The sequence below is a fragment of the Artemia sp. Qi Xiang Cuo genome, chromosome 19, assembly GCF_049724085.1.
Source record: "Artemia sp. Qi Xiang Cuo chromosome 19, ASM4972408v1, whole genome shotgun sequence".
NCBI classification, from domain to species: domain Eukaryota; kingdom Metazoa; phylum Arthropoda; class Branchiopoda; order Anostraca; family Artemiidae; genus Artemia; species Artemia sp. Qi Xiang Cuo.
Window position 1 is genome coordinate 45,834,214 of NC_142812.1, and position 26,160 is coordinate 45,860,373.

Sequence of the window (26,160 nt, forward strand, 5' to 3'; positions counted from 1 at the left end):
TAGGAAAAGAAATACTAAGAAAGTAAACTAGCTCGGTCTTTTAAAGCATACGATTTTGGTTCGAAACAGAGCAATCTATTGAAAAAAAAACTTTTTCGCAGGCTGATAAATGGTCTACGTTGTGCAGGTACCGATCTCCCGATCCAATGCCTTCAGCCGGGAGTGCAGTGTGCGGTTGGAGGTAAATCATCCGGTGCTTCCTTTCTTTTCCCCTAGATATCTCCAGATAACCATTTAGATCTGGGTCGACTCTGGCTGAGCTTACAGTCACACCATCGACCCCCGTTCAAAACCAAATAACCAGCGTCACCAGTAATCGAACCCGTGAATCCCTGGACTCGAATTAATCCATTTACCTCGCATTATGTCCACTCTTACAAATACTTATAAGGGAAGGACCCCCCCCCCCCCCAGGCTGGCTCAAGTTCTTCCCATCTGAAAATTGTGACCTAATTTAGAATTTTCGTGTTGTCTCCTCTTCCAAGGAAAAATCTCTAATAATACCAATAGACTCTATTGACTATGATTGACTCTTTGATAAAATATTGTCAAGATTAAGTAAAATTGAAGGCTGAGTTTAGAACTTTATTAACATGATACAAGAATCTTTCCTTGTATTGTTGAATATTTTCTTTCTCTCCCTTTCTCTCTTTAGAAATGTTTTTATTTCTCTTTCTCGTGAATTAGATTTTCAATCTCATGTTTTTCAATTTCAGTATGATCGGCATAATAAATAATAGTTAAAAAAAAAATTATTTGTACTCTGTTTTACTTCTGACCTAAATATGCAGAGTAAAATTTGTAAACCATTTATTCTATTGATTTTTGGTATTTACATTTATTTTGGTTTTCATTTTGTGTGATCGAACTTATTCTGTTTTCTTCTGTTTTCTATAATCAAAATTTTATTTTTCATTTTAACTATTTTCCTCCTTTTTATTTATTTAATTTTCAGTTGGAAATGTGTGATTAATTAACGTAATTCTTTTTTGCATACTTTTAACCTAAATTCAAACATTGACAAATGTAATTCGTTTTAAAAATGGAAAATGTGAATGATTAATAACATTTTGTTTCAGGCTATGGTCGTGTCTGGTTCCAAGGGATCCAATATTAATATTTCACAAGTTATTGCCTGCGTGGGTCAGCAAAACGTAGAAGGTAAACGTATCCCGTTTGGGTTCAGGAAAAGGACTCTGCCTCACTTTATCAAAGATGACTACGGTCCAGAATCTCGTGGTTTCGTCGAGAATTCCTATTTGGCCGGCTTAACACCTTCAGAGTTTTATTTCCACGCCATGGGTGGTACGTATTTTGGTCAGCTCTTCTCTCTCCCCTTGTCTCATTCTCTCCTCTCGCTATCTCTTTCTCTCCTCTCTTTCTCTCCTCTCTTTCTCTCCTCTCTTTCTCTCTCCTTCTTCCTCTCTCCTTTTTATCTCCTCTCTCTCTCCTCTCTTTTTCTCCTCTCTCTTTCTCTCCCCTGTCTCTTTCGCTCTCTTTCTCTCTCCTTCTCTCCCCTTCTCTCCTCTCTCCTCTCTCTCCTTCTATCATTCTCTTTCCTTCTCTCAGTCTCTCTCTCCTCTCTCTTTCTCTTTCTCCTCTCTCTTTCTCTCCCCTGTCTCTTTCGCTCTCTTTCTCTCCTTCTCTCCTCTCCTTCTATCATTCTCTTTCCTTCTCTCAGTCTCTCCCTCCTCTCATTCCAACCTCTCTCTCTCTCTCTCCCCCTCTTTCTCTCTCTCTCTCTCCTTCTCTCCTCTCTCTCCTTCTTTCATTCTCTTTTCTTCTCTCAGTCTCTCTCTCCTTCTATCATTTCAACCTCCTTCTTCTATCATTCGCTCTCCTTTATCATTCTCTCTTCTTCAATCATTCTCCCATATATTTTTCATCTTTTCTTTCGTCCTTTTTTCATTAGGCATATTATTCTCGGAGGGGGAGGGGATGCTATAAAAAGGAATCAGCATTAATAAAATACCTTTGGTCATTACCTCTATGCGTTTATTTCGTTTTCTTCTTCTTTTTAATAAGAGGACCTAGCAAAGTTTTTTGATGACCCTAATGTCCCCTCTTAATATTTTCAACAATTGAATTAATTTTGATTTTTTCTTTTTTCCTTTATATTAAGAAATAACAATTCTTGTAGAACCTCAATCTAATTAAGAAAAATCTTTTCAAGCTAAATATGTGTGATTTTATGAAACAAACTTACATCAAATATTTCCTTCAATTGAAAAATTTTGTGTAAGTTATATGCACCTGATTATTTTTAATTCATGTAAAAACTTTTGTCTTCATATAGTCTTATTTAAAAGCATTTGGAAGGATATCTGCCTAATCATATGTAAAAAATATGTTTTGCGTAACTAAATTGTCAGTATTTCAAGGCCAGAGTATGCATGTTTTCTTTATCCTCCAATAGAGGCTGAAAAGGAGAAAAAGGAAGAGGAGGCTAAGATAGGCTAGGGATATGAGGCATTAGAGGATAAAAAGGAGAAAGAGCAAGCATGGAAGGCAAGGGAACCATGGGAATAACAAGGGAAGCATAGAATTGTGGCGAATGTAATGGTTGCACGAAATCTCCGGGAATATAAAAATCACGAAATTTTCTCGAAAAATCATCAGTTAATAAAGAGCGTGTTGATCTCACATGACAACCAGTAGGGAAATTCAAGTACACTAAACTTGGAGCTGGTAAAACTATCTGATCACCTAACTTCTTATCTTGAACGGGGACATTTCTTTTGCGATTATAAATAATAACTTCGGTCTTACTTTGATTAAATGGTAGACAAATTGACAAGAAAAGTCACACAGGCCTTCACAAAGAAAGAAAATTTCTTTGGCATTGCAGCCGAAAACATACTTAAATTAAATATTTGCTCTACTGAATTCAAAATCGACACTTCAGGCCCTAAGTTCATATAACTCAGCTTTATTACTCTATGGACTTGAATTACACTACTATCATGAAGAGATAGTGCCCCGGAGTTGCGTTTTATTGGAATCTGCAGTACTACAGCACTCCTTATTCGTTTTTACAATTTTCTGAGAACGAAATTGAACGAAGTAGATCTCTGATTGGGATTTTCGATAATATAGTTCTTATGGGAAGAAACCCAAATAGTATAAGCAAAAATATATCGTGAAGCCCTGCTCGGTATTGGAATGGGTATCTTTCAATAGGGACACGTCAAAAACATGGATTTGATGGGGAAAATTATCAATAACGAGTAATTTGAAAAGAGTATATCTGATTAAGTGAGAAATAAATTCCCGTAAAATATTATTATTTATGGCTGTTTTGCTTCTTATTTATTTCATGTTTCTTCGTTTTTGTACCAATTTAGTTCTGAAGGTTGACGGTAGACGACGGAAAAATATACTGTTTAAGTTCTGGTATCACTCTTACCACTTTGTCGTGCTTAACATCCAGGAAAACCCTTTAACCTCACTGCTCCTCCCCCCCCCCCTTTGTGTTAAGGTGTGACTTTTCGTTTCGTCGGTATAATTTTATCTATTTGTCTGACAGGTCGTGAAGGTCTTATTGACACAGCTGTCAAAACTGCTGAAACAGGCTATATCCAGCGTCGTCTCATTAAGGCTATGGAAGCCTGTATGGTTGCCTACGACGGAACTGTCCGTAACTCTGTTGGTCAAGTTATTCAGCTTCGATACGGTGAAGATGGCCTGGCCGGAGAATTGGTAGAATTTCAATCTCTTCCTACTATCAAACTGTCCAATCGGGCTTTTGAATCAAAATATCGATTTGATCCAAGCAATGAGCGTCAGTTGAGAAAAACTTTTACAGAAGATGTGACGAAAAGTCTTCTTGGAGATTCTGACGTGATTACAGAGATTGAAAAGGAGTGGGAAGCTTTGGTTAAGGACAGGGAAGCCTTGAGGAAAGTTTTCCCAAGCGGTGAAAATAAAGTTGTACTACCTTGTAACCTCCAGAGAATGATTTGGAATGCACAGAAGACGTTTCATATTAATAAGAGAATGCCTTCCGATTTATCACCTTTACGTGTTATTCAAGGTAAAATCTATAATTCTTCTATTATTTCTAATCTTGCAAATCCCTATTATGTTTGTTGTGTTAATGAACTACTTGTTCGTGCATTGGTTTTTATATTTCAGCATGCTCTAAATAAGTGTTTACTTTCGTAGCAACTTTGAAGTCCAGTCGGTTCTGTTTTGGTTTATTATTCCAGCCCCTACCCAAAATTCCTTCCATTGGCTTACAGATTCTTGACTGATCTTGTAAAATTACAACTAAAATAAAAAGTGAAACTTCGGTCGGTCAGTTTTGGATATCAACTGTTATGATCTCCGCCAATGGAGATACTCTACTGGGTAATATCATGTTATTTAGATTACCCTTCTAATTTATTGAGCACCAATTGGATGCCCATCACCAACTTTGGATGCCGTTAAGAGGGCACGGTACGTTAAAATCATTTTTCAGGCATCAGCATCGACTGATCATCACAAAGACAAAGGGCCCATTCGCTAATTGTTCCAGGGGACCAGCCATCGTTGAGAGCTATTGAGAATCTGTGATTTTTACTACGAAATTTGACTAAAAAGACAAGAAAATATTATGTTTCTTGTCTGTAAGCTTGTCAATCAAAGTGGGTAGTACCACAGGGAACTCCTGAAGATTCCAAATCGTTCAAATGATAATTCCTTTAATCTGATTTGAGCCTTTTCTGAGCAGGTATGCTAGACTGCCCTTTTTAGGGGCTACCCTTTCCTGAACTTCTGCTCCATTTAATCGAAAGAAAATTCTGTTCCATTTAATCGAAAAAAAATCACTCTCTGATTATATAAGTTTCATTAAATTGTAACCTCTAATTTTTCAAAAATCACCAAATGTTTCTTGGTTTTTATAGTCTTTTTCCGTTTAACCATCTCATTTTCAGGAATCAGAGAAACATGGCCCTTTCGTTTTCTGATCTTTGTTTTCTCACTTTTAGTTCGTAATTTTGAAAAGTCGTGAAATGCGCTTCTGTAGTATTTGTTTTTGATTATTGTTTTCAACTTTTAAAATAGTATGAAACACACTTTGGTTTATAATTTGCGAGAAATACATTTTATTTCTTCTATTCTTTCCTTTTCGTAAATTATAAAATTTTCCCCTTATATTTTCAGTGTTCCACTTCCTAATTTTTAAAACATTTTGAAACACCCTCTTTCTTCTGTTTCTTTTTATTCTCACTTTGTAACCTTGGAAGATCATAAAATCCACTTTTGGTTTTCTTACTAATCTTTACGCTCTGTTATTCTCTGAAAATTGTGGAACGCTTCGGTGTGATAATATTTCGTTCTCATTTTTTCAATTTTTGAAAATTAGCATAGCATGCACTTTCATTTTTGTAACCGTTCACATTCAATTTTTTAGAAATTGTGAAATATGAGTCCTAATGGAAGGTTCTACTTGGAAATATTTCACTAGATTAAAGGTGCTTTTGCTTGTAAATTTACAACGACTTACATTTATTGATGACGACTTTGCATGGATTTGGACATTTCTATTTGGTTGATGGTTCGGTTATACTGTTTTGTCCTAGGTAGTTGGATAGATGAGTAAGGGCAAAACCTCGTTCAAGTGCACATTTGTCTCAATTGCTGGATTAGGATGACAGTTTTTTTTTTCTCCAAGTAATTACCTCTAAAACATAATATCTGTTAGTTTTCTAATATTTTTTTTCTAGTATTTCTTCTTCTCTTCTAAACAATTCCGTGACATATACCTTTCGCTTTCTAGTCTAATCTTTCTAATTATATTCAATTTCATGCTAAATTTGGAAAACTTGGAATATATACTTTGGTTTTATAATCTTTATTCTAGTCTTTCTCACTTTCTGATTTTGTGAAAATTTTGGAGATTTTAATCTGTCTCTCTAATCTTTCTAAAATGGATAAAGGGATATAAAGTGTTTGCAAGACTTTATACACAAATAAAGCCCTCAAATTATAGCCTAGACCAATCCGTCATTCTATAACCACGTTGTAAATTTGTGTCCGCTTAAACAGTACCCTTTTTTTCATCAACGCACTAGTATTCATAATCCTTCCTCTGCTAAGACAGCAGTAGCAAAACAATTTTTCAGTTCTTATTCATCCTTTCCTCATCAGATTAACCACAAAAAAAAAATCTTTTCGAAAATTGCCGAACGTACCTCGGTCTTCTAATTTTATTTAATGTTATTTGAAAACTTGTGAATCCTTTCTAATTTTCTTATTTCTTTTCTAAATCACCTTTACTTTCTAATTCCTGGAAAATAGTGAAATATACCCTTGGGCTTTAAAGTCTTTCTTTATAATTGTTCTTGCTTTCGCTATGAATTTTGTGAAAATTGTAAAAGATTTCTTTGATTTTGGGTGTGATGATATAATGAATAGTTTTTGTTCTTTTTAATACCTATTTTGCCCATTTTCCTTTTTTTTATTTTAGGTGTTCGAGACCTTCTGAAAAATTGTGTTATTGTCAACGGAGAAGACAAACTTTCAAAACAGGCCAACGAGAACGCCACACTTCTATTTCAGTGTCTCGTGCGGTCGACCCTTTGTACCAAACGACTTGCTGATGAATATCGACTCAATACTGAAGCCTTTGAATGGCTTATTGGAGAAATTGAGACCAGGTTTCAACTGGCACAGGCCGTGCCTGGTGAAATGGTTGGTGCCATCGCTGCACAAAGCCTTGGTGAACCTGCCACCCAGATGACACTCAACACTTTCCATTTCGCTGGTGTCTCCTCAAAGAACGTAACTCTTGGTGTGCCCCGTCTAAAGGAAATTATCAACGTTTCTAGGAGTCCAAAAGCCCCTTCGCTTACTGTGTTTTTGACTGGAACTGCAGCGCGTGATGCTGAAAAAGCCAAACAGGTACTGTGCCGGTTGGAACACACAACTCTGAAGAAAGTTACAGCTAATACGGCTATTTACTATGACCCAGATATCAAGAATACGGTAAGTCACTGTTAAATTAATATTTTAAGTTTAGATTTTCTTCTTTTTATTTTCTTTTTTGCAGAAAGATCTGAAAAATAGCACAAGATCTGGAAAGTACTATACAACAGTGCTCTTTAAACGCTGTATAGTGTTTTTATCTCTATGCTATGCTCTTGTGTGTTTTAGCTGTTTATTCTTGTTTTCCCCTCGATAAAGGCTTCCCGATCTGAAGCCAAAATATTCAGGCTTATGTTAATATTTATATATCCTTTTCCACTTTCTTTATTAAAAAAAGTATTATCAATTTTTATATAATTCCGTTTCATTTTGATTGCTTCGAATTGTCATAACAACACTGAAGAAAGTTACAGCTAATACGGCTATTTACTATAACCCAGATATTAAGAATACAGTACGTCACTGTTAAATTAATATGTTAAATTTAGATTCTCTTCTTTTTTTAGTTCTGTTTATTTTCTTTTTTTTCTGGAAAAATATGGAGCGTATAAATATTGTACTTTTGATATGGTTTTTTCTTCGGATTTCTGTTATTATTAGTTCTCCTTTTTTGTATCTCAGCTTCTCTTTTGTTCTATATTGATCTTGCTCAACACGTAATTTTGGTATTTTAATTATTAGTTCTCCGTTTTAAACACTGTCACCTTCCTTTTTTATTAATTAATTCTAAATTAAGAAAATATTCTGATATTTTAATAATAATAATAAATGAAATAAAACTAATTACTGTTAATCTTTCGTTTTTCAAATTTCTACAGTAACATCCTGGCTATTTCACCTTCCATCACAAAGTTTTTGCCAACGAAAAGAAGAAAGGTGATAAAAGTTTTGGCTCGAATATTTTGGCTTCAAATCCGGAAGCCTTTATTGAAGGAAAACAAGTCTAAATAACTAAAACCTAATAGAAAATAAAACAAGGTACGAAAAATACTGTACAACAGTGTTGTTCAGACGCTTATGTAACGCTATATAGCGTTTTATCTCTTATGCTGTTTTCTTGTATGTTTTAGCTGTTTAGTCTTGTTTTCCCCTCGATAAAGGCTTCTGAATTGGAGCCAAAGAATTCGGGCTTATGTTAGTATTTATATATCCTTTTCCACTTTCTTTATTAAAAAAGTATTACCCATTTTGATATAATTCCGTTTCATTTTGATTGCGTAAAATTATCATAAGTTCATGGAAAACAGGGTCTGAGAATCCTTGCCCTGGGTTGAAAGAGGGAAGTGGAAAACGTGTAGTGTTGACCGTGCAAATGTTGAAAAACAGTCATTTTAACGAAATGTTATGCATCTTCCCTTTATTATTACATCCAGGATGCCTTCATCATAGAATAAAGTCATTTCGCCGAGGGCAGAGAATAAAGCCTTTCCTTGGAAGACGGAAGTTCGCTTGTTTTTAAGCAGATATCACCTTGCTAGCTCTTATAGTATCATCTAATTAATGACAATTTTTGGATCAGTAGATCAGTACCTGGTGCCCCATCCCCAGTAGGATTTTGTTAATACCGTGATTTAGCCAAACCTAACCTGCCATTTAAGCCAATCACAAATTTTCGTAAAATTTTTCAGTCAATCAAAAAATTCTACGAACAATCCAAGTGGCTCAAATTAACACTCGCTAAATCTCGGTATTAGTAAAATCTCACTGTGAATGGGACCCTAACTAACTCAGGTATAATGGAATGACAACTACTTCGTATGTTTTGTCTGATAAATCTCTTGGTACCTTACTATCACGCGCACAAGTCCACTTGCATGCACATGAAAAGCTGGGCTGTGAATAGCCTAACAGACTACTCATCTTTTTAAGGGAAAGCCCCTTCTTCTAAAAATTTGGTCGCGTGTACCTACGAGCCTGGCTTTTTTTTTTAGGAAGAAAGGCAAATAAGCCCTTTTTGTTATTCTTAGATTAATTATCGTATTTCCCTGCCTCTCTTAAGTTACGACAGAAAACCAAAATTCTTTAAACCCTAATTAGTCTCCTTCACTCCTGGGAAAAATAATCAGGAACCTCATCTCTTAAACTTTTCGTGTTGACATCTACGAGTTTGGCTCCAGTCAGAAAGAAGAGAAAATAATAGCTTTTGGTATTTAATGATTACTAACCTTTTTTTCTTCGTGTTTAGGTTATTGCAGAGGACCAAGATTTTGTGACACTTTACTATGACATGCCGGACGTTGACACTTCTCGAATGTCTCCCTGGTTATTGCGAATTGAATTGGACCGAAAGAGAATGACGGATAAAAAGCTAACTATGGAACAAATCTCGGAAAAAATCACAGCCGGATTTGGCGAGGATCTGAATTGTATATTCAACGATGACAATGCTGAAAAATTGGTGCTTCGAATTCGAATAATGAATTCCGATGAATCGAAGTTTGGTGAGGAGGACGAGCAGGTCGATAAAATGGAAGATGATATGTTTTTAAGATGCATTGAAGCAAATATGCTATCAGACATGACCCTTCAGGTGAGGTTTTCTCCTGTATAACCTTTCTTATTTTTAGTTTCACTTCAAGTAAGATGTTCAATTCAATTTTTAAATTTAAAATGACACCATTTGTCTTGGAGTCGCACCTCTGTGGCTTTTCAATTTTTTCCCCAAGCCAAAAGGCTCTTAGAAGTAAGTGTTTTTGTTTAGATTTGATTTGGCCTCCTCAACTCAATACCTTTACCAGGGCCAATATTCGGCAAAGTTTTGCTTTGAAATGAAGTACGGCTGTATTTTTCAAGCTTAATAATCATTTCTCTTTCAGGAACTGATATCAGACACTTATTACCCAATTACGCTAATTAAATCGATTATTCTTATTATTACACTGAAAGAGTGCCACCAAACGCTAGATGCCGATGACAGTTTTTGTTATTTTTACGTTTTTTTTTATGACAGGTTTTAGATACTAGCGCCAGTCAGGGGCGTTCTGAGGCTCATTTTATTGGGGGGGGGGGGCATCTTCATAAAGTTTACCGAATCGCTACCTGATTTATGCCAAATTTTCTGCAGAAATCAATCATTTTGCTAAATTGCCGATTTTGCAAAATGTCTGCTAAAATTTTCGCCTTCGGCGGTTTGGGGGGGGGGTGGCGTGCCCCTCCCTGTTCCCCCTTCGGGACGCCCCTGGTGCCAGTTCCCACTCTCATAAGTTACCTATACTCTTTGGATGTAGACCGTAATAGCCAGAACCGAATTTTAGCTTAAAAAAGTACCTTGTCATTTTGCCTTCTAATATTTCACAGAAGTTGAAAAAAGAATTTTTCCAAGTATCTAGTGGGAGGTTTTTTTAATGTTTTAATGAAAATGTTAGAAAAGGGTATTTCGAATGGAAGTGAAAACATCTTCCAGGGGGATGACACCAATTTGAATTCCATTGCTGAAAACACTGAACAGGGGACATGAAGTTTCCCTACTCGATAGAAAGAAAAATCTCATCATAAGGGATGACTATAGAACTAGTGGTTTTAGAATACCAAGAATGGGCTCATTTGAACGGAAATCAAGGTATAAGAGTGCCCTTTTCAGTAACAAAATCGAAACCTTGAATCGAAACCTTCAAACCTTGAGGGGGGTGGGGTAATTTTGCTTTTTTTTTCAATTTCCCGAGTCAAAGTACCAAAAAAGTCATTTTTTTCAGTGAAAATACCCCCAAAATTTTTTTTTGTGAACCGAGAGAGGTAAAAAAATCTTATATTGCCAATTCTGAGATAGACAGTTGATTTGTCATGGTACAACCTTTATTTGGAGTTCAACAATTCTCCATTTCAAAAGTAGAAAAGGGTTTGAATAATTTTATCGCCTTTTTTCTTCTTTTTTTTTCTGGGGTGATTGCATCGAACCAGAGGTCATAGATTGTCAAGAGGGGTGCGTTTGAACAGAAATCTAAAATTCTAGTTTTTTTTTCAAAGTCAAGAAGGAGGTTAGGCTGCGACAAAGAGCTTTCTGTCACGAATCACCAATTTTGGTCAAACAGATCTAAAACACTAGTGGGAAAAGTTTACCCCCCCCCCAAAAAAAAGAAGAAAAAATCCCTATATTTGAAACACTAGTGATCAATGTTTACTGCATTTTCATCGGATTTTTTTAGATCAATTTTGGATAATTTGATTAGTACTATTATTATTTATTTATAACACACAAATGGACATCAGAAATGACACTGTGGAACTATCTAAAATATAAAAAAAGCAGGAAATCGCTTCAAAATACGAAATATTCTTACGAAACAATGATCATCGAAACAATAAACAACAATTTCAATAATTATTACGGAACGTTATTAATTAACATCTTTAGCTAACATCTAAAGGATTTATTAAGCTAACATCTAATTACACAAGTGACTTGTATGTGAGTGCGGCTTAAGGATTATTTATGGATTGTGGCTTTGAATTAGTATTCAGCACTATTATCATCTGAATCGTGCGTTGAAATATTTGGACTACTTGCAATTACTTGCAGTTATTTGCAAATTACTGGATTACTTGACCCACTCAAAGATAAGTAATCATTTATTTTCATTGCTACGCTCATATCAAAATTCAAGCCTTTTGATATTGTTCTCGCTAGTTTCAAAAGTTAACCCCCTTGGCCGGCAATTGTTTTGCAGTCAAAAACTGGCTCTAAAGGATTATGGAGATATGCAGTTTTTTGCTACGGCGATCATTCTGAGCACCAAGTGGCAGAGTCTAATTTGAAATTACTTTCGGATAACCCTAGTGCTTGCAAAAGAACGGAAAAAGATGTTGGTAAAGCTTTTACCGAATTGGATTCGTTTTACCGAATTGGATTCGTTGGATGTTGGTAAAGTATTTACCGAATTGGATTCATTTACCGAATTGGATTCGATAAATCGTCATCACCTACTTATCTAGCATTAAACCAAGCGAGCGTTATTGCAGAAGGCTCACTGGCACCTAGCCTAATCCTGCAAAAAATAGCTTTTACCCAGGATGAATTAAATCGGACACAAGTGAATCTTACAGCTGAGATTTCCCGTCAAGTTAAGGCTAAACTATCAGACCCTGATACAGGAAATCAAGCAATTGATATTATAGTAAAAAAAAATTCATGATGCTATTTCCATTGATTACAACCCAAAATTCCAAGAAATAGAAAAGTCACTCAAAGGACTATTTGCAATGGTTAAAAGCTCGGAAAGTAGGATTTTGTCATTGGAATCGAAAGTGGATGATTTTGAACAAGAAAAGATGTTGGATTGCTTAGTGATTAAATGACTCTAACGATCAATCTAAAGTGTTTCCAGTGCTAATACGCTTCAAAAATGTTGAATTAGCTCGAATTGTTTTCAAAGCAAAGACTAAACTAACAAAAAGTGGAATGTTTTAGTCAGAATCTCTAACAAAAAAGCGTCGTGGAGTTTTAAATGCCGCAAAATGCCGCAAGAGATTGCTTCGGTAAATTTAATGTATGGACTGACCGCGGGCAAATTTTGGCCAAACCACCTGGTCAATCAATGATACGAAAGATTCGATCATTCGCGGATTATGATTAGATATTTTTTATTTTTTTTTTTTTTTGCATGTATATTTATGATTTTATGCCATATCTAAAATTTCTCATCTTTTTTTTTACTGGCGAATTAGAAACGCCCCCAGATGTAGGACGACTTTTTGAGCTTGAAAATAACCCGTTAGATGTTGTAAGCATTATTAATAATTCTATCGGACATGTAATGAGTCCTGGACCACAAGTAACGGACCACAATGAACCACGCAGTAATGAGTAAATATGTTTCTAGTCTAATGGAGGCTGTCAACTGGGATGGATATTTTTCAGTGCTCCAGTTGAATATCCAGGGTCTTTGTTCTTCAATTGACCATCTAAAACAGATTTTTTCTGATGGGCTACCTGACGTTGTTGGTTTATGTGAGTTTTAGATTCTAAAAATGATATGCTTTTGGATTTGCAAGGTTATAAAATGGAACGACTGAATCGACAAAAGATGGCCAAGGGTGGTCTTGCTTTGTATATTTCTAATAATCTCCCATGTTCTCTTAGAATGGATTTATCCAGAAATATCGAAGGTGTCTTTGAGTCTCTTTTCGTAGATATTAGATGTGGAGGTAGGGATTTAATTGTTGGTATTATTTATCGATCTCCTAGTGGCTCTATTCCACTATTTCTACACACCCTTAATGCTCTACTGGATACCATCCTAAAACAGTCGACTGAGTTAATTATTATGGGAGATTTTAATATAGATTTGATGGATAATAGGTCTTCTGTATCTTTGGATTTTCTGTCGTCCATGCTTGCCGCAGGCACATTACCTTCTTGTATGTATCCCATCTCGCATAACAGAGAGTATGTCATCTCTGATTGACAATATTTTCTGTACATAATTGACGTTTCTGATCATTTCCCTGTTTACTCTAGATACTGTATTGATAAACTGACTATTGAGAGGACTGATGAGTCTGGTAAGAGGCCTTTTAGGTTTGGTGAAGTGGAATTGATGCTTCTTAGGTCAAGATTGACAGAAATTTCTTGGGGTGGTTTTGAGAGTGATTCTGATTTTGGTAATTTGTTTGATAATTTTTATGAGCCTATTAAAGATGCTGTTCTTGATATTTGTTCTGTTTCACCTTCTAATCGTAAGTATAAGAATGCTTTTCCTCTAAATCCTTGGATGACCCCTGATCTCCTTAGGAGCTGTAGGAGAAAAAATAATCTCTGGAGGGCCTTTAAGTCTGCTAGCCCTCCAACGAAAGCTATTTGCCTTCAGTGATTTAAAATTTATAGGAATATTTATAATTCTGTGCGTCGAAAGGCCAAGTCCCAGCATTATTTTAATTGTTTTTCAGATTGTGGTAAAGATATACGAAAAACTTGACAGGTTATAAATTCTGTGCTTAGGCCCTCTTTTCAGTCTCCATCAGCCCCTTATTTTTTGGATCTCGATGCCAAAATTATCGAAGATGAGCTGAATGTTTAAGATGAATCTACTTCATATTTTGTGAATATTGGTAAAATGACTGCTTGGCCTGTTAATTATTCGCCTTCAGGATCCAACTTCAGGTCTTGTCTTGAACCAACTTGTATTAAACTAATGTTTTTGGAATCAGCAATGGAGAATCAAAGTGTTAAAATTTTTATGGCATTGAAATTCTTTATCGTCTGGCCCAGACAAAATTCCAATCGAAATAAATACTTTCACACTTTCTTCCATTATTTCTGCCATAACAAAACTTATTAACCTCTGCTTTCAACATGGCATTTTCCCGAGCAGTCTCAAGCGTGCTCGAGTCATCATATTATATAAGGGGGGGGGGGGGCACGAAATGATCCAGCCAACTATTGGCCAGTTTCTTTGTTGTCTTTGTTTAGCAAAATATTTGAGAAGGCGATGCGTTCTCGTCTTAATAATTTTCTTACTTCTAAAGATTTTTTTCACGATTTTCAATTTGGTTTTCGAGCAAATCATTCAACTGAGCAAGCTTGTGCAGTTTTACTGAATTATCTTCATTCTGCCCTAGACTCCCTTTTGATTCCTGCTGCTTTGTTTCTGGATGTTCGTAAAGCCTTTGATTCTTTCACCCAGAGTGTTCTTCTATTTAAACTTTCTCATTTTGGCGTAAGAGGTAGTGCGTTTTATTGGTTCAAGTCATTCTTGTCTGGTAGAATAATTTCTGTTGATCCACTTTTTCGCTCACCATCAAGCGTTGACCAGGGGGTCCCTCACGGGTCGGTTTTAGGGCCGGTACTGTTTTTAATTTATGTAAATGACTTAATTTTGTAAGTGAGAAATAAAAATCCTCTTTATTGATGTTGTCTATGTCGTCCAACAGTCTTCCGTACCCATAACTAATGCTTGTAAGTCTTGTATTCTCCTGTTTCTTGCGCCGCTTATACAGTTCGTTTTACTTCTGGGAAGACAGAGGATGAGATTCGTACAACGCTTGTAGAGCTCTTTGAGAAATTTTCAGTTTGGATTCATGGTAACTCTCTTGCCTTAAATGTTTCTAAAAGTAGCCTTTTAGCTTCTTCTCGTATATCCCAGGCTTGTCCTCAATTATCTGAAATTCATATATCCAAAGGCTTTATTAGTAGACCAAAGGATGGCCATGTCCATTTCCTAGGAATCCCCCTAGACGAAAATTTATATCTTGAACACCACATTGATTTGATTAAAGTGAAGGTATGGAGAAACCTCCGTATTCTAACAAAACTCAAAAATATTTTCCCTGGACCAATTCTAAGAATCCTATTTCATAGCTTAATTCATTCTTATGTTTCCTATTTTCCAGTCATATGGATGTCTACTTTCCTTTCTTTTCTCAAACCGCTTTCGAATACTTACGATAAAGCTTTAGAGTAGAGTAGAATATTTTTATTTATAACACATATATATATAAATGTCACAAAACAGCGCACATGCCTGGTGGCATAGTTTAGCGCTGAAAATATTGCCAACGAAAATACACAGCCATTTTCTAACTAAATTTTACAACAACGGAAAAGAAAACCCTAATGAACAAAATGCTTAGCTTGTCATAAGATGTTTCTTCACCAGTCTTAGAAAATGTCGCTTGTTGCTGCATTCTCCGACTGATGCTGGAATTGAGTTCCAGATTTTTGGCCCAGTGTGACGGATGGTGAATCCCGCTCTCGATGTCAGGCGAATTTCGCACGAAACGTCTGAACGATGCGTAGTAGGATAATTATGAAATTGAGAATTAGTTGGAAAAATATCGGAGAAATTTACAGGTAAATTACTATATTAATAATCGTGATAAATACTAGAGATAGAAATTAAATGAAGTTGATCCAAAGAAAAAATTCCCGAAGTCCCATATAGGTGTCTAACTGAACATCTGCAACCAACATTAAAAAGAATCCTCATTGCTTTATTCTGAAGTATTTGGAGAGATTTGAAAACAGACGAAATGGTAGATGCCCCAACCGAAATGCAATAGAGAAAATATGGGTGGACGAAAGAATAATAAATAGATTTTAGAATAGGTTTAGGAAAGAAATGACGAAGACGAGTTAGCATGCCAATATTTCGGGAAGTTTTTAACGACAGTGTTTTTACATATTTATGAAACGACAAATTTCCATCTAAAATAATCCCAAGATATTTGAACTGATCTACCCGTTTTAATTCAAAGCCATTCAAGAAAAGAGAGAAGCAATCTGACACTACTGATCCAGTTAAGTAAAATAACATATATTGGCATTTATTTTTATTAAGAGCTAGTAAACTTCTTGAATACCAATCAGATACAGTTATTAACGTACTTTCGAGGTTATGGAAAAGAACTGATAGGTCCCGGTGAGAAGCAAAAATTACTACATCATCAGCAAACATTATAATTTTACAAAGAGGCAAAACTTCTTGCAAATCATTTATAAAAATAAGAAATAGAAAAGGCCCAAGGACAGAGACCTGAGGCGCTCCGTAATTAATTGGAAAAGTTTTGGAACGGAGATCACGAGATTTATCAACTCAATCTAGTCTCCCAGAAAGGTAAGATGCAAAAAATTTAACAGCTTGTGTTGAAAAACCATAAGACTTGAGTCTTATCCAGGATTATTTGAAAAAAACTACGTTTTCTAAAGAGTTAAAGAGGCTGAGTTACAAGGTCGAACCTTAAAACGTACAGGGATTAGGAGGCACAGTTGCCAAACCCCCCGCTTTCGCAGCCTTTAAATAAAAAAAAAGTTTTTTAAACTGAAAGTAAGGAGCGACATTAAATCTTAGAACGAACAGAAATTATTCTGTATATGAAAGGGGCTGTGCCCTCCTCAACGCCTCGCTCTTTACGCTAAAGTTTTTATTGTTTAAAAAAAGAGTTGTGAGAAAGTCAAACTTTAGCGTAAAAAGCGAGGCGTTGAGGAGGGCACAGCCCCTTTCATATAGGGAATAATTTCTGTTCGTTCTAAGATTTAATGTCGCTCCTTACTTTCAGTTTAAAAAACTTTTTTTATTTAAAGGCTGCGAAAGCGGGGGTTTGGGGGCGGCAGCCCCCCAACTGTGCCTCCTAATCCCTGTACGTTTTAAGGTTCGACCTTGTAACTCAGCCTCTTTAACTCTTTAGAAAACGTAGTTTTTTTCAAATAATTTCTGCACGTTTTTGTACAGTTTATTACTTATTATTGCTTGACTAATTGTTTGCTGATCGTGTCAGGAGTTAATGTTGGGGGGGTCGCCCCCACCACCCCCCGCTCTTAAACATTCTTGTGTTAAGGCTTTTAATTCCTGAAAACTCAAATCACGTCGTACAGGGTGCCTCCTAATCTCTGTACGTTTTAAGGTTCGAACTTGTGACTCATCCTCTTTAACAGCCCCCCAACTGTGCCTCCTAATCCCTGTACGTATTAAGGGTCGACCTTGTAACTCAGCCTCTTTAACTCTTTAGAAAACGTAATTTATTTCAAATAATTTAAAAAAGAAACTGAGTTTCTTTTTAAAGTTTAAATTCAGTATATAAAAAATTTGCTCTGACGGTGAATCGAACCCGGGTTTTCCGCCTGACACTCTGGAGTATCAACCGCTGGACTAAACAGACACAATTGTAATTGTTTTTTAGTAAAGGGAAGCTATTTTCGACGTAAGCAAATTCCCACGAAACTTGATATTTGGTTTTTGGAAAACAGGGAAGGAGTGATCAGATTGAGCTGAAATTTCGAGGATAAGCTCCCAGGCCCCAGGAAAGCTTATCCTCTAAATTTCAGCCCGATCAGACAATGTTAAAGGGGGGTTGTGGTGGGAAAAATTAACATGGGCTATTATAGGAAAACGAGGTTTTTCGTAAATGTAAATTCGGGGGATAATTTTTTCGGTCTGAAAATATCAAAAGGCCCTAACAGGTCGAATTCTGCTTCGAATGAGTCCTCATTCACCTGGATCAGTTGCCAACTGTGGCCTGTAGGCGTGGCTAAGAAAAAAAAAGGCATGATGAATTTTAAGTGGCTATATTTGTTTTTTTTTTAAACAGGGAAGGAGTGATCGGATTGAGCTGAAATTTCGAGGATAAGCTCCCGGGCCCTAGGAAAGCTTAACCTCTAAATTTCAGCCCAATCGGACAACGTTAAAGGGGGGTTGTGGTGGGAGGGTCGAAACTTCCAGCCCAGTTTACCCCATGAAGATAAAGTCGGAGGAGGATGAAATTTTGCAAGTTTCTTAGTTTGAGCTTGGGCTACAAAATGCAATTACCGCCGTCTCTGCGACCTCTAGGACCTGAAATCGCTTATCATTGTGGTGGGTTGCCTCTTTATAGAGGCACAAGTGTGCCTCCTTGATGTAAATCGTTCGGTAACTAAACCGTTACTTGATATTTAAAAACTTTATATTCTTTCCTGTGCGTCTTTCGCTTTTCTTCAGCTCCATGGTGATATTTCTAGGTCCCTTAGGTTTACATCTTCTTTTGTATCTGATCGGTCAAATTATCAACTCCGTAGTTCTCTAAATATCCAAATTCTCCATACACCAACAATAAGATCCGATTTTAATCCTCTTGTTGCGTGTCATTTGACATGGAACACCCTTCCCGATTCGGCTCGAGAATGCCACTCGTTTTGCACCTTCAAAAGACTAGTAAAAAAATATTTGTTTTCATGTGATTAATTTTCTTTGCTTTTGACTGCTGGCAATAGTTTTTTTCATTACTATTATATATATATATATATATATATATATATATATATATATATATATATATATATATATATATATATATATATATATATATACCATATGATACCATAATAGGATCAGGGATACTATATTTCTGTGTTTTTTTTTGTGTTTCTACGATAAATATTTGATGAAAAACAATGAAAAGTTGAATAAAAACTCCCTCCTCCGCCCTTTGAAATTCAGGTTTTTTACAGTTTTCTCTATAATTTATCCTCCTATATGCAGTTATATCCTCAAATAACTACTGTTCTTTAGCCCATATTTCAGTCTTCTTAATCTCTTTCCCTCCCTCTCTCCATTTCCCTGTCTTTTTCTTCTTTCACATTCTCTGCTCTTTTTTCCCCTCTCTTGTTGAGACACACTCCTGCATTTATTGTTTTTGCTTTTGGTCTCTTAAATACGTCCTTACTTCTTTTTTCTTTCTTCTAGGGCATTGAAGCAATTAGCAAAGTATACATGCATTTGCCCCAAACGGACAACAAGAAAAGAATCATCATCACTGACACTGGGGAGTTTAGGGCAATTGCTGAATGGCTTCTGGAAACGGACGGGACCAGTTTAATGAAGGTCTTATCAGAAAGAGATGTGGACCCAGTGCGCACATACTGTAACGACATTTGTGAAATCTTCACTGTACTAGGTAAGTTATTCTGGATTTATTGTGGGACAGTAAATGAACTGGTCCTTGAAAATTAGGTATACTTTAAAAAGCGCTTTGATAAAAAAAAAGGGTCACCATCGTTCTGTTTAGCTGTAGGCTGGAAAGTAAAAAAATTTGTAATTTAGGCAAAAAAAAGTTTGGCATCAGGTTTCAGAGTAATTTACCTAAGGGTAGTCTGGAAATCCCATAAAATAGAAGGTTTAATTTTCTATGGTTAGAAAGTCCATGACAAAGGGAATTGTGCCTGATGCTCTTTCTTTTAAGGTGTATTTTGCCTATTTAATACTTTCTTCCAAGGCATATCCAGCCCACAAAGAAAACATGATGCTCTTTCTTTTAAGGCATATTTAACCCTTTCAGCTCTTTTTTCTAAGGCATATTTACCCCACAAAGAAAAGAAAAAACGTCTAGTATTTTACGGTTTTTATTTACTGAATGAGTCACCCATTTCCCTCGTTTAATCAAAAATTATGGTTGCCAATTTTGGTAGGCAGATGAACTATTTTTGCTGCAATGCTGCTGGATTTCTTTATAGCCCAACTTATAAATCTAGTTAAATAATTTCTTGTATCAATATATTTAATTTTATCTTTTGCTGTAAAGTTCATAGAACTTTCTTAAAGCATTAACTTCGTAATGAAATTTGAGTAAACTATACGTTTATCTATAGAACATACTATGGGTCATAGTATGTATCGGTCATAGTAAAGTTTAGAGCTGTGTTAAATTTTTGATCAATGTATGGATTGATTTAAGTTCTGCTGGCATGGTGTCTCATATTGAAGAGATGTCATAGTCGTATCCTGTTCGACTCAAAGCCCTTTGGACGGTTTTTCAAATCTGCGTCTCGCTAGGCCCTCCCCCTCGATGAGAGGTGACCCTTCAGGTAAATAGAATGAAGAAACATGCCTTTAAGCTGTGTTGACATCAGAAGGTTTTGTGTCGCGACGAGCAACACAGTTGTTAGTAGTAGTGGTACTTGTCTAGAATCTGGGTACACACGAAAGAAAGACCACATCGAAATCTCTAAGTCGCTATTGATAAACAGGTTTGTAAGATATTGCTCACCCCGTGACAAAGATTTAAACTTTAGTTTTTTGGGGTTTAGGGGGACTAAAAGGTAGCTAGGTTAGGTTAGATTAGGCTGCTTATTTAATATATGCTATGCTTTACCCCTCCCCCACCCCCCTAATGTGCAAATATATAGCTTAAATTTGTTTCTGAACTATTATATTTTCATTCTATTTTGTTTTATTTCTCTAGCATTAACGAAACTTCACTTCTCGCGTGTGTACCCAGATTCTAGACAAGTACCGTAGTAGTAAATAGTCACTACCGTAACCTAAGTGATTTGTACTCAGAATCTAGTTGAGCGAGGGGGAAAACTTTAAATTTTGAAATATTTTTAACCGAAGACCAAAAAGGGTGATTTCCAATGAAAACGCCAAAAAAAATATTTCTTCAAAATTTGGGGGTGGGGGGGGGGGGGAGGGAAGAGAGCTATTTATTGCTAGGGCCAAGAGTGACAAACATTTGCTTTGGGTCTAATTCCAAGGAATTATTAATGGTGGGGAGAAGAAGGAAGTTGTAAAATACAGTATGATATGCTCTGTAACTTAATTGATTTTTTGCAATTTGTTGGATATTAAGAAATAAAGTGAGTAAGCATGAAGACAGGAACATAATTTCCAAATTTTAGCGTTTCAATATGCTGAGCCTGAGCAGGTTCGTTTCTTTTATTCTTTTTCTAATAAAACAATTTTTGATAGCAAGTATTTTATAAGACCAATATTGTCTTTCGGTATTAAATATAAGTGGAATCTAATGAAACTTTAAAAAACGTAATAAAGCTATAAAATCTAATAACTTGCAGTTAAAATCTCTTTAATTCATTGATTTTAATTTCTGTCACCTGTTTTGTTTTTGTTTAGTTTGTGCAATTTTCGAAGTTTATTTGCCACCCAAAAGGGGTCACGGATGTGTTCCTCCCGAAGTGCGCGCATGTATAACAAAGGGGGCGGGGCAAGATTTTTCCCGGGGAAGAGAGAGACAAAACAGTTAAACTATCTTTTTTGGGAAGGAAGCCTTCGGACCACCATGCCCACCCCATTGCTTGCAAAAGTGAAGGTGTAATTTAGCGGACATACTGCCCCTTTTAGGAAATATTGATTTTTGTTTTCCTTAATTTTCTAGCTATCGTTTTTTTATTTTTATTTTTTTTTACTTTCGACAAACGTAGCTTATAATTTAAGTATACCTTTATTTGTCATAATCAATGACTCATGCCTTAATTTAAGCGATTTTCTTGGAAATTTTAACCGACCGCTGTTTTTAGGCATTGAGGCTGTTCGAAAATCGATAGAAAAAGAGATGAACGCAGTGCTTCAATTCTACGGTCTTTATGTCAACTACCGCCATCTGGCCCTGCTTTGTGACGTAATGACTGCAAAAGGCTACCTCATGGCCATTACTCGTCATGGTATCAACAGACAGGTAAATGACATTATTTTATTTGAAAATCTTCCGAAATGAGCAGTCACTTAGGGGAATTTCTGGACCTGTAAAGTTTCTAGTTCAATAATAAAGAAAATATCTAGATGGGGCTCATAACCATGCCTGGTGTGTAAGATTATACAAGACTGTGGAGTGGGGAAAGTATGGAATAATGGATTAGGTCTAATAATAATAATAATATATTGCGAAAACAGGCTTGCGCCTCTACCTAGGTATAGATTATGAGATGGCGAAGCGGACAGGAAATATTTTATGAGATCAAGAGGTAAAAGTTTGACAGTATATAAGTAACCTCTCTGATTCCATGCACCTCTTCGTGGTTGTGTATAGGAGACCTGAAGTTGAAGGGGTAACTTTATAAAAGAGGGGCTGGAGTGGGCAATATTCTTGAATTGAGGGCGGATAGTTTACTACTTGGAACAATGAGAAAATATCTAGGATAGAGGCAAGGGCAAGGTGGTCCTTGCTTTTGCCCTTTATGCGGAGAGATGGATGAGAGTGTTGATCGTATGATATGTGAGGTTGACGAATCGAGTTAGTTGCCAAAAAAAAAAGTTAAGGCCATGCGAAATCTTAACGATTTACGCTATCTCGTCCATTGTAAATTTTCTTTTAGTTTATGTGGACAAATCATTTGGAATTGGTTGGGTACTCTAGTGATATTCTTGTAAATGAACTGCTCCTTGAAAATTAGGTATACTTTAAAAAGCGCTTTGATAAAAAAAAGGGTTGGTCTTGTCATGATTGGGTAGTCTTGTATAATATGGATAAGAGATCTGTACAAAAGACAAGAAACTAAAAGCTGACACCTGCTTTCCCAGAAATCTTAGAAAAACCATTTAACTTCCACTTTTTTTTGCCAGAGATAGAGAAATTCAGTTTTAATGAAACTTACGTCATCGGAAAATGTGAATTTTGTGTTTTCGAAAAAAAAAAAATGATAAAGAAAAAGATACTCCAGAGCTATTGCTGGCACATACGGTGTCGAATCGACGTTTCAGTTGCTGGGTCTTTTATACAGGGACAAAGGATAAAGATTACCCAGAGCCATTGCCGACACATAGGGTGTCGAATCGAGGTTTCATTTGCTGGGTCTTTTTACACGGGACACGGGATAAAGATTACCCAGAGCCATTGCTGGCACATAGGCTGTCGAATCGACGTTTCAGTTGCGGGTATCTTTTGTACAGGGACAAGTAGCAAGACTGTCGTTCAACCTTGCTGCAGTGGGATCGGATCAACAGCTTTTCGATAAAAACCGAGGAGGATCTTCGTTTTCTAGTTCAGGAAAGGGCAGTCCCAAAAATATTCTAGCATACCTGATCAGAAAATGCTAAAAATCTTTTTAAAGGAAGTACCATTTGAGTAATTGATCTGCTTTGGGAGTTCCCCGTGGTGCCGTGCGTTTAGATTAAGAAAATCGCCCATCGAAAAGAAATAAAATTTCACTGTTTTTTCAATCCATCTTCACATTCAAACCACAATTTCTAGAAAGCTTTCGGTGATAGGTAGTCCTCTTCGAGAATTTGCTAATATACCCTTTGTCTTTGAGACGGTCTGTCGATGCTTTGGCTCGCAAAATGATTTTTATGATACCATATCGACTTATTGGGTTGTTTAGGTTTGATGAAATATGGCTGGAAAGTATAGTGAGTGATGGATTTGTTAGTGTTAAAAGGTTAGGACGATTTCTCAGGCTAGATGGAGCACAGAAATAATTTTTTTTTGTAATTTGTTTAATGCTTTGTTTATTTAGTATGAACTAATTTTTCACATGTTTGATTACCATGGCCCTAGAGCTTTCCTCTTCTTAAGGAAAAGGAATCCGGATTAATTATGGTGGATTTTCTAAATTTGCTTTTCCAATGTTTTATCAAATTTTATAGTTGTTTTTCCACCTCGACGAAAGAAACCAGGTTCTTATTAAAAAAATTGGTTGTTTCTTTTTGTTTGTAATTTTTTGTTTGTTGTTTTGTTTGCTGTTTTTTTTTGTGTGTGTGTGTGAGTGTCTCCACGCATTACACTATTGCATTGCGTGGACGAAAAATGATAATATAATAGCACAGAGAGTAGTCACAAAAAAAGTGTGGCGAATTGCCGTCAAAGCTTGCATTTGATAGTTCTATGCAAGAAGTTTGGTTTTTCTAATCCAATAAACATTCTACCCTAAAGCTGAGGTTTTCTCATTCTATTTCCTTCCTCTCTTCCTATTATATATGCGTATGGAAACTTTTCTTTTGTTGTTGTTCATGAAGGCAATGCTATTTTATTATATGTCCATTCCTGATGATTCGTGTTTACAGTTTAATTATTATTGCAGGACACTGGTGCTTTGATGAGATGCTCCTTCGAAGAAACGGTTGATATCTTGCTGGATGCCGCATCACATGCTGAGGTTGACCCACTTCGAGGTGTTTCAGAAAATATTATTCTTGGACAATTACCCAGAATGGGCACTGGTGCGTTTGACTTACTTTTGGATGTTGAAAAATGTAAACAAGGTGTGGAAATTCCAACGAATGCCGTTGGTAATGCATTTTTCCACGGAGGGGCAGTCTCCCCCATGGGAGCTATGACTCCCCAGGGTACCCCATGGACTCAGGGCGCTACTCCATTCTATGGAAGTACATGGTTAGGTATGACTCCTAGTGTAGCTAGTATGACTCCTGGTGGTCCGTCGTTTTCCCCATCTGCTGCTTCAGAAGCTTATGGCTTATCCCCGGCTTTTAACTCGCCTGGATGGTCACCTTCGCATAGCCCAGGAAGTCCTGGTGGAATGAGTCCTTATATTCCAAGTCCAGGTGCTGCATCCCCTAGTTACTCTCCAACATCTCCGGCTTACTCCCCTGCCAGCCCTAACCTAACACCCGTATCACCAAGATATTCACCTACAAGTCCGAGCTATAGTCCAACGAGTCCTTCTTACTCACCGACTTCTCCAAATTATAGTCCCACGAGTCCTTCATATTCGCCGACTTCTCCGAACTATAGCCCAACAAGTCCCTCTTATTCACCAACTTCTCCAAATTATAGTCCCACGAGTCCTGGATACTCACCAACTTCACCAAGCTATTCGCCGTTATCTCCGCGATATTCGCCAACTTCGCCTGGCTATTCTCCTACATCCCCGAGCTACTCCCCTACGTCTCCGAGCTACTCCCCAACATCTCCAACATATTCTCCGACATCTCCAAGCTACTCACCGACGTCACCTAGCTATTGACCTACATCTCCAAGCTATTCGCCCACATCATCAAGCTATTCACCCACGTCACCGAGCTATTCTCCTACATCGCCTTCTTACAGTCCAAGTTCTCCAAGTTATAGCCCAACTTCCCCCAGCTACTCCCCTACGTCTCCAAGCTATTCACCGAGCTCTCCTTCTTATTCTCCTACAAGTCCTGGGTATTCACCAACGTCACCAAGCTACTCTCCTACTTCACCAAGTTACAGTCCAACATCTCCATCGTACAGTCCAAGCACTCCAGGTCTTGTTTCTCCGAAGTACTCAGCAGGAATACCAAGCTATTCCCCAACCAGTCCAAATTATTCTCCAACAAGTCCTACATATTCACCCACATCTCCAGCTTATTCTCCAACTTCCCCAACATACAGCCCAACTTCACCCACGTATTCCCCAACATCGCCAACCTATAGCCCAACGTCTCCAACTTACTCGCCTAGTTCGCCAACATACAGTCCAACTTCTCCGCCAACTTCTCCTTCGTATTCATTTTCACCGGCTTCTCCAAATTATTCTCCTACTACACCTTCGTATAGCCCTACGAGTCCTACTTACTCACCAACAAGTCCTACATATTCACCGACCAGTCCAGCTTACCCACCAATGAAAGATGACTCCGAAAGAAAAAAGAAGAAGAAGAAATAAGCATAACTTTACTTTTGCTTACATCTCTGCGAGAGATATTTTTAGTTGTATATTTCGTTCTTTGAAAAATATTTGAGTAATAACCGTTTAGTGTCATGTATTACAAAAAAAAAATTCTGATTCTATTTGTCAGGGCCTTATTTGTTGGTGAAAGACAAGAGGTATTTACATTGAACTAAGTACAGTTTTGTGTCTATTTTCTCTTTAATAAAACTTTTGCTTGGTATCATATTCTTTATAATGCTAGATATTATCTGTTCTGTATGGTTAGTAAATGTCCAAGATCAAACGACTTATTTTTATTTCTAAAAAAGATAAAAATTCATATTGTGTTTTAGTTTTAATTGTCCTAATTCGTAATTGTTCAGTTCTTACTTGTTTTTCAGTATTTATTTTCTATGATATATTTTCTATATTCTACGACGGTGTTGATGTTGTAGTACTTTTTTTAAACTTTTTGCGTG

The 26,160-nt window shown here is 36.6% G+C and overlaps 1 protein-coding gene across 1 annotated transcript in view; it reads left to right on the forward strand.

The window, feature by feature from the left end:
- Positions 1-25,513, forward strand: part of Polr2A (RNA polymerase II subunit RpII215) — a 75,367-nt gene extending 49,854 nt beyond the window's left edge. The window contains exons 14-20 of the mRNA XM_089105191.1: positions 1,080-1,305; positions 3,527-4,033; positions 6,455-6,972; positions 9,098-9,442; positions 19,062-19,272; positions 21,629-21,786; positions 24,128-25,513. Coding sequence (XP_088961317.1) covers positions 1,080-1,305; positions 3,527-4,033; positions 6,455-6,972; positions 9,098-9,442; positions 19,062-19,272; positions 21,629-21,786; positions 24,128-25,030 — 2,868 coding nt within the window. The 3' untranslated portion in view covers positions 25,031-25,513. The remainder of the gene's footprint in view (positions 1-1,079; positions 1,306-3,526; positions 4,034-6,454; positions 6,973-9,097; positions 9,443-19,061; positions 19,273-21,628; positions 21,787-24,127) is intronic.
- Positions 25,514-26,160: the final 647 nt, after the last annotated feature.